Source organism: Erinaceus europaeus, chromosome 14, assembly GCF_950295315.1.
Source record: "Erinaceus europaeus chromosome 14, mEriEur2.1, whole genome shotgun sequence".
NCBI lineage: Eukaryota > Metazoa > Chordata > Mammalia > Eulipotyphla > Erinaceidae > Erinaceus > Erinaceus europaeus.
In genome coordinates, this window is record NC_080175.1 from 48,378,660 (window position 1) to 48,388,837 (window position 10,178).

Genomic DNA, 10,178 nt, shown 5'->3' on the forward strand with positions numbered 1-10,178 from the left:
ATGCCCTGGAGGGAGGGTGGAACTTGTTAACAGTGGTTATGTAAATAGAATGAAGTGGTTATGTAAATAGAATAGTGTTAAGCAGGGGGGATTTAAACCAAATGAAACAGAAAGGGTCTCATGCATACCAACAGGTAGAATAGACACAAATCTTTGACATTGTGTAAGTACTACTGACAAACATCTGGTATAAATTCAGGATTCAAATACAGAAATGGAGATGGAGTGTAGGGCATAAAGCAGGTGGTGCTGCATGTCTGGTCACAAATCTGAATATCAATCAGATTTCAAGAAAAAAGTACCACTAAAATTCTGAGATCCACCTCCTGCACCATAGTGAGAGCTATTGCTGAATCTATGGTCAGTCACACTTTAGAGGGGAAAAGGAATGTTTTCCAGTCTGAGACCTGCAGAGAGGTCAAGGCCAGCCATGACCAGGGCCCATATGGAAGGGTTCTGCTTCTAGTGTTCTGTTCTAAGAATTCTTTTTTATTTATTTTTTTAATTTAAAGAAATGAAACATTTAAAAAACCATAGGGCAAGAGGGGTACAAACTTCATACAATTCCCACCACCAGAACTCTGTATCCCATCCCCTGATAGCTTTTCTATTCTTTAGCCCCCTGGGAGTAGGGATCCAAGGTCATTGTGGGGTGCAAAAAGTTGAAGGTCTGGCTTCTGTAATTGCTTCCCCACTGAACATGGGCATTGGCAGGTATATCTATACTCCCAGCTTTTCCCTCTCTTTCCCTAGCAAGGAAGAGCTCAGGGGAAGCAGAGCTCCAGGACACATTGGTGGGGTTCTCTGTCCAGGGAATAATTCTTATGGTGTTGAGCTAAATAGTGACCAGGAAACTTTTAGGTATTCCACCTCTTACCCCACCCCAACCCAGCAGAGTACAGCCCCCAAGATAAAAAGCAAACAAACCAACAAATAAAAAAGCTTTGATTTTCTGGAACAAAGTTCCCAGGGAATTTCACTCTAGGTAACAGGAGCCAAGAAAAAGTCCACCAGGATCACATGGACTCCAATTCCTTTTTTGAACTCTGGAATTCTAGAAACAGTAAAGTACATAACTAACATAACATTCAATAATTAAGAAATGATATATGTTAATCTAGCAATAAAATGAAGATAAGTGTCCTTTATAATCTCTTATGTTCAGAATAATACTAAATACATATCCAGAAATTGCTACAATAAATGAAAATAATCATAAATATCTTTACATAATGAAAGTTTTAAAAGAAATAAAATACAGGGAGTCAGGCTGTAGCACAGTGGGTTAGGCACACTGGAAAAAACACAACGACTGGCCTAAGGATCCAGCTTTGGGCCCCTGGTTCCCCACCTGCAGGGGGGTTGCTTTACAGGTGGTGAAGCAGGTCTGCAGGTGTCTATATTTCTCTCCCCCTCTCTCTTTCCCTCCTCTCTCTATTTCTCTCTGTCGTATCCTACAATAACAACATTAATAACAACAATAATAACTACAACAATAAAAACAAGGGCAACAAAAGGAAATAAATAAATATTTAAAAATTTAAAAAAGAAAAAAGTTTCAAAAAAAAAGAAGAAAATACATAGATGTCATGTTCTGTAGTAATAACTTCCACATCAATATATTATGAATTAACTATGTATTCTGAAGGTGAAATTCAAGTGTGCTGTATATCATTTATATTTATTTCAAATATCATTTTTGTGACTAAATGGTGACTTACATAATTATAATATTATACTGACATATTTTCACAATGAAAACACCTGCAGTGTTCTGTACTGTGTTTTTGTTTCTGTGCTTTTGCATTTCAGTGCAAACAGAATGCAAATTTTCTTCCAGATCCACCTTCCCAAAGATGAAAATTTGAGAGCAGGGCCTCAGACAGTGACTTCTCTGCTACCATGAACACACTGAGATCCACTCTCCTGCTGCTTCTGCTCCCTTCCTGTGAGTATTCAATCAGAGAATCTCTCAGGGATAAAAAGTGTCCTTTTAGCATCCTGAATGTACTCAACTTTCCTTCTACTTACTTCTAGGGGTTCTGGCCCAGGTCACCCTGCTCGAATCAGGACCTACTCTGGTGAAACCCACACAGACCCTGACACTGACCTGCTCCTTCTCTGGGTTCTCATTAACCACTACTAATATGGGTGTTGGCTGGGTCCGACAGCTTTCTGAGAAGACACTGGAATGGCTCACACACATTTGGTGGGATAATGATAAACACTTCAATCCATCTCTGAAGAATCGGCTTACAATTTCCAAAGACACCTCTAAAAACCAGGTGACCTTAACAATGACCAGTATGGGCCCCGAAGACACTGCCAAGTATTACTGTGCAAAAATAGCACAGAGACACAGTCCAAGACATTCCAGTACAAGAACCCTGGCTGGATTTCAATAATAACCCTTCCCTAAAAAGCAGGAAAATATGGGCCTGCCACTTCCTTCCTGATCATGGGACCCAGCATAATCAGACCCAGTGTTCCTCCTCATTCTGTGGTCTGCAATTTCACAAACCTACATAGTCTTGTCTGTGAGAGAGATGACATATTTTTATTTGTGATCAATTAAAAGTAAACAAAATTGTGACATTACAGAACACACACACACACACACACCACTGCTGCCACCACCACCACCACCATCACCAAAAACACCACCAGAACTAAAGTTCTCTCACTTCCCAAGGAAAACCAGAAGTTATTTTTAGTTTTGGAAACTGTTTGTTTCTTTATTTTGATGTTAATCTAGAGAAAATTTATATATTACAAACAGGAGTGAAAGTACCCTGGTATTTGTTTTTCTTCTCTTTACATATTTTGCTTTACACATTCACCTTCCACTAATTTTGGCCCCAGGACACATTAACATACTATTCTTTATTGTATAGAAGTATCCAGTGGTATATATATATATATATATATATATATATATATATATATATATATATATATATATATCTTCATTCCTATCAATTTATGTCTTTCTCTGTACACCCCAAAAATTAACTGCTGGGAGTAGAGGATTAATTTTGCAGGCCATGGGACCTCAGTTATATCCTTGATGGGAAAAATAGAAACAATAACAGAAAGAGATAACACAAAGTAAAACTTAGACTGGGTTGATTGCATATATTACAATATGCAGGCAATCAGGTTCAAGCTCCTATCCCCACCTGCTAGGAGAAAATATTTATGAGTGATGAAGCAGGGCTGCAAATGTGTGTGTGTGTCTCATTTTCTACCCTCCTTCTATATCAATTTCTAGATGTTTTAATCTGAAATAAATGAATAAATAAACAAATATTATTTAAGAAACAACCTTTGGTGGTGTAAGGAAATGGTGTGGTGCACACTGGGGTCCTGGTCCATAAAAAATGGAAAATTGCCTAATTGGGAGTACGAGTGTTCAGTTACCATGGGGATTTGAGAAATTGTATCTATGTGTCCCCAATTGTTATATAATCAATTTAACTCAAAAAAGAATGAATGCAGTAAAATACTATCAAATATAATATGCAATGTGTTTTCAGAAAAGTAGCAACAGTCACTCAGAGAAAAATCTAATCTTAGCATCTTATAATTGTTTTTTATTTATTTAAGAAAGGAGACATTAACAAAACCATAGGATAAGAGGGGTACAGCTCCACACAATTCCCACAACCCTATATCCATATCCTATCCCATTCCCTGATAGCTTTCCCATTCTCTGTCTCTCTGGGAGTATGACCCAGGGTCTTTGTGGGTTGCTGAAGGTGAAAGGTTTGGCTTCTGTAATTGCTTCCCCGATGAACATGGACATTGACTGATTGATTCATACTCCCAGTGTGCCTCTCTCTTTCCCTAGTAAGGTGGGTCTCTGGGGAAGCAAGGCTCCAGGACATATTGGTGGGGTCATCAGTCCAGGGAAGTCAGGTCAGCATCATGCTAGAACCTGAAACCTGGTGGCTGAAAAGCGAGTTAACATACAAATCCAAACAAATTGTTGAACAATCATGGACCTAAAGGCTGGAATAGTGCAGATGAAGTGTTAGGGGGGTACTCCCTGCAGACTCTTGTGTACTTCTACTTTCAGGTATATATTTTTCCCTGGTTTATGGGTACATGTGAACATATGCTCTATCTCAGGGGACCTGGATTATATCTAGGTTTGGGGACTTTATTGGGAAGTGGAACACCCAGAATGGAATTAAAGAATACTATGAAAGGAAAGGTCTCACCTGAGTGATGAAGCTTAAGGGTTGTCATTACACACCTGAAGTCTCTGGACACAGTCTGAAGTGAAGAATGCTGGTTTGGCACTTATTGCTTTGATTAGGTTGTGATCCACATATGCAATATTATTTGATACGAATTGAGAGAAGCATGCAGGAAAGTGGGCCCCACCCTATGCTTCCAGGATTGGGGGAAATATAGACTCCATAGTGGAAATGTGAGATTCCTGCTGTCTTAGGGTTCAAGAAGACAATGGATATTGTTATCATCACATCATTTGGTAATTGGGTTAACTTTGAAAAGTCCCTTTGTTAGGTATTGCTATATAATACCCAGCATCTTGTATAGAGTTGTGCCACTTGTTGCTTCTGTTTTCCCTGGTCTAGGCTTTTGAGAGAGTCAACATATCAAAGACTCAGCCTATGTATTAACAAGAATCAGTCTGTATTTTAAGAAGTTCTAGACATGACCAATTTTCCCCTCTCATATTAATTGAATAGTGGTTTATATGACTACACTTTAATAGGAGTGTACATAAACACCATTCCCACTACCAAAAGACTGTGTCCCACCCTCTCACCCCCGACCCAACCAACCCCTGCTGCCCCTGGAAGCCTAATGTCTACCCTCCCCCTCACCACAGGGTTTTTACTTTGGTTCCCTACTCTCGATTGAATCAGACCTGCTTTTATTTTCCCTTTCTGTTCTTCTTTCTCAACTTCTCTTGATGAGTGGGATCATCCCTTGCTCATCTTTATCTTTATGACTCAGCTTAATTAACATAACCCTTCAAGCTCTGTCCAAGATGGGTCAGAGAAGGCGGGTTCATTGTTCTTTGTAGCTGCATGGTATTCAATTGTGTATATATGCCACAGATTTCTCAGCCACTCATCTGCTGTTGGGCACCTGGGTTCCTTCCAGGTTTTAGCTATTATGAAATTTATTTTGATTGGGCATTATGGAATCCTTGGGGTATATCCCCAGGAGAGGAATTACTGGGTCATATAGAAGGTCTATGTCTACCCTTGTGAGAGTTCTCCAGACTGCTCTCCACAGAGGCTGGACCAATTTACATTCCCACCATCAATGCAAAAGGGTTCCTCTGTCCCCACAGCCTCTCCAACATTTGTTGCTGCTGTCCTTTGTGATGTATGCCATTCTCACAGAAGTGAGGTTGTATCTCAGTGATGTCTTTATTTGCATTTCTCTATCAGTCACCTGGAACAGTTTTTCCTATCTTTGTTAGCCTTTTGGATCTTCTCTGAAGTTAATGTCTTGTTCATATACTCTGCTCATTTTTGGATGGGGTCATTTGCTTTTATGTTTCTAAGTTTGCTGAGCTCTTTGTATCTCTTGTCTGATGTGTGGCATGTGAAGATCTTCTCCCATTCTGTGAGTGGTCTCTTTGTTTGTTTGATAGTTTCTTTGGCTGTGCAGAAACTTTTCAACTTGATGTAGCTTGATTGATGTGTTTCTGTTTTAGTGTTCCTTGCAGTTGGACAGACTAGACCTAATGGACATTTTCAGAGTTCTTCACCCCCCAAAAATGGAATACACATTCTTTTCAAATCCACACAACACATACTCAAGGATAAAACACATTTTAGGACACAAAGACAGCATCAAAAAATTCAAGAGCATTTAAATCATCCCAAGTATCTTCTCAGACCACAGTGGAATAAAACTAACATTTAACAACAAACAGAAAATTATTAAAAGATACAGAATTTTAAATATAAACAACATAATGCTTTAGAACCACTGGGTCAGAGACTCACTCAAGCAAGAAATTCAAATGTCCCTGGAAACAAATAAAAATGAAAACACAAGCTACTAAAATATTCAGGATACAGCTAAAGCAGTATTGAGAGGGAAACTTATAGCCATACAATCACATATTAAACAACAAGAAAAAGCTCAAATGAACGACCTTACTGCACACCTTAAGGACTTAGAAGAGGAACAAATGAAACCTAAAGCAACAAGAAGGACAGAAGTCACTAAAATTAGACCAGAAATAAACAAAATAAAAAATAAGAGAAACATACAGAAGATCAGTGAAGCCAAATGTTGGTTCTTTGAAAAATTAAACAAGATTGACAAACCACTAGCCAGACTTACTAAACAAAAAAGGGATAAGACTCAAATTCATAGAATTAAAAACAATGGGATATCACAATTGACACCACAGAAATCCAGAAAATCATGTGAAACTTCTATGAAGAACTATATGCCACCAAGCTAGAAAATATGAAAGAAATGGAAGAATTCCTAGAAACATATGCCCTTCCAAAACTGAACCAAGAAGAACCACAAAACCTAAGTGCACCATTCACAAAGAAATCAAAACAATTATTAAGAATCTCCCCAACAACAAAAGTCCTGGACCAGATGGCTTCACAAATAAATTATATAAAACCTTCAGGAAATAGTTAATACCCATACTTCTAAAGCTTTTCCACTGGATTGAAGGAAAAGGAACACTCCCTTCTACCTTCTATCAAGCCAACATCACCCTGATACCAAAAGCTTATAGGGACACAACAAAAAAGGAAAGCTACAGACCAATATACTAATATCCCTGATGAACATAGATGCCAAAATATTAAACAACATCTTGGCCAACTGGATACAGCAGTATATCAAAAAGATTCTTCCCCAGCATGCTTTACTTCAGACTTTGTCCAGAGACTTCAGGTGTGGAACTGTAACTCCTCAGCTTCATCACTCGGGTGAGACCTTTCCTTTCATAGTATTCTCTTATTCCATCCCAGGTGGTTCACTTACTAACAAAGTCCCCAAACCTAGATATACACCATGTTCCAGGAGATAGAGCATATGTTCACAGGTATCCATAAACTAGGGAAAATATATACCTGACAGCAGTAGTACACTAGAGTTTGCAGTGAGTACCCCCCAACACTTCATCTCCACTATTCCAACCTTTGGGTCCATGATTCTTCAACAATTTGTTTGGCTTTGTATGTTAACTCTTTTTTCAGCCACCAGGTTCCAGATGCCATCAGCATGCCGTCCAGACTTCCCTGGATTGAAGACCCCACCAATGCATCCTGGAGCTCAGCTTCCCAAGGGACTCAACCCTTCTAGGGAGAGAGGCAGACAGAGAGTATGGATTGACCAGTCAATGCCCATATTCAGCAGGGAAGCAATTACAGAAGCCAGACCTCCCACCTTCTGTAACCCACAACGACCCTGGGTCCATGCTCCCAGAGGGATAGAGAATGGGTAAGCGACTGGGGATGGGATGGGATATGGAGATTGGGTGGTGGAAATTTTGTGTTGTACTCGCCATCCTATGATTTTGTTAATGTCTCCTTTCTTAAATAAATAAATTAATTAAAAAAGATTCTTCATGATGAGCAAGTGGGATTTATCCCAGGAATTCAAGGCTCATTCAACATACATAAGTCAGTCAATGTCATTCACCACATCAATAAAAGCAAAGCCAAAAACCACATGATAATCTCAATAGATGCAGAGAAAGCCTTTGACAAAATCCAACACACATTCATGCTCAAACTGTACAAAAAATGGGAATAGACGGGAAATTCCTCAAGATAGTGGAATACATATATAGCAAACCTACAGCCAACATCATACTAATGGACAGAAGCAGAAAGCATTTCCCCTCAGATTGGGGACTAGACACAGCTGTCCACTATCACCATTACTCTTCAACATAATATTGGAAGTTCTTGCCATAACAATCACGCAAGAGAAAGAAGTCAAAGGAATACAGATTGGAAGGGAAGAAGTCAAGCTCTCACTGTTTGCAGATGATATGTTAGTATACATATAAAAACCTAAAGAATCCAGCAGAAAACTACTGGAAGTTATTAGGCAATATAGCAAGTTGTCATGCTACAAATCAATGTACAAACATCAGTGGCATTTCTTTATGCAAACACTAAATCTGAAGAAGAAGACATCCAGAAATCACTCCCATTCACTGTCTCTGTAAAATCAATAAAATACCTAGGAGTAAAGCTGACCAAAGAAGTGAAAGACTTGTATACTGAAAACTATGAGTCACTATTCAAGGAAATAGAAACTGATACCAAGAAATGGAAAGACATCCCATGCTCTTAGATTGGAAGAATAAATATCATCAAAATTAATATTCTCCCCAAAGCCATATACAGATTTAATGTGATACCCATAAAAGTTCCACCATGTTTCATTAAGAGAATAGAACAAAAACTACAATCATTTATCTGGAACCAGAAAACACCTAGAATTGCCAAAACCATCTTGAGGAAAAGAATCAGAACTGGAGGTATCACACTCCCAGATCTCAAACTATATTACAAGGCCATTGTCATCAAAATAGCCTGGTACTGAAACAAAAATAGGCACACAAACCAGTGGAACAGAATTGAAAACCCAGATTTAAACCCTCACACCTATGGATATCTAATCTTTGATAAGGGGGCCCAAAGTATTAAATGAAAGAAGGAGGCTCTCTTCAATAAATGGTGCTGGGAAAACTGGGTTGTAACATGCAGAAGAATGAAATTGAACCACCTTATCTTACCAGAAACAAAAATCAACTCCAAATGGATCAAGGTCCTGGATGTTAGACCAGAAACTATCAAATACCTAGAGGAAAACATTGGTGGAACACTTTCCCACCTAAACCTCAAGGGCATCTTTGATGAATCAAACCCAATTGCAAGGAAGACTAAAGCAGAAATAAACCAATGGGACTAGCATCTTATAATTGTTATATTTAGCAACATGCATTTTCATAAGCACACCTTTGTTCACTTGGCATTTTACCTCCTGAGGGCTAAATAATTTAATCACTAAATTAAGAACAATTTATGGTATCTGCCTTAAATCCAGTCACGTACAACAAATTTGAGCAAGCACATATGATGACCACATGAATATGCTACAGCAAATACTTTATACTAGAGATCAGACATATGGGAAATTACAAGAATGTGTAAGATGGAGGGAAAATTCAATCAATCAAATTCATAAATCAATCCATTTTACTATAGCAACAAAAACAATAAAATGTGTATAAATAAACATAACAAAAGAACAGAAAAATCTATATACTAAAAATTATGATTCATTATTCTAAGAAATAGAAAAAAGACACAGAGAAGTGGAAAAACATTCAATGTTTATAGTTGGAAGAGTAAACACCACTAAATTGTATATACTGAGATCCATACACAAATTGAATGACATATACATAAAAACATCATCCAAATTTTATAGGAGAATAGAACAAAAGCTACAAATGTTTAGCTGGAACAACAAAAGAACTATAATTACCAAAGCTATCTTGAGAAGAAAGAACAGAATTGGATGCATCATACTCCCAGATCTTAAGTTGTATTATAGGGCCATTGAAATAAAAATTGCTTGGTACTGGAACATAAGTAAACACACACTGACCAGTTGAACAAATTGAGAGCCCAGAAGTAAGCCCCCACACTTATTATCTTTGACAAAAGTGCCCATATTATCTAATATGGAAAGGAGAGTCTCTTCAAGAAATAGTGTTGAAAAATGGGTTAAAACTACATAAGAATGAAACTCAACCACTATATTTCACCAAACACAAAAGTAAATGCCAAATAGATGAAGGATTTGGATCTTAGACCAGAAAATATCAAATACTTAGAGAAAAATATTGCAAAAATCTTTCAGTCTAAATTTTAAAGTCATCATCAATGATAAAGATCCAATTACATAAAGGATTAAAACAAAAATAAACCAATGGAATACATCAAATTAAACAGCTTCTGCAGAGAAAAAGATATCACTAACCAAACAAAAAGACCTCTTACAGAATGGGAAAAGATATTTGCATGCCATACATCAGATAAGAGGGTAATATCCCAGAAACAAGACAACAAATAATCATATCCAAAAATAGAGAGAATATGAAATAATATTCATAATATAAGAAATCCCAAGGG

General features: G+C 37.7%; 1 gene segment (V, D, J or C); it reads left to right on the plus strand.

The window, feature by feature from the left end:
* Positions 1–1,895: 1,895 nt before the first annotated feature.
* Positions 1,896–2,405, plus strand: LOC103121438 (immunoglobulin heavy variable 2-5-like). The segment is given in 2 exon segments: positions 1,896–1,948; positions 2,038–2,405. Coding segments are annotated over 2 exon segments (414 nt in total).
* Positions 2,406–10,178: the final 7,773 nt, after the last annotated feature.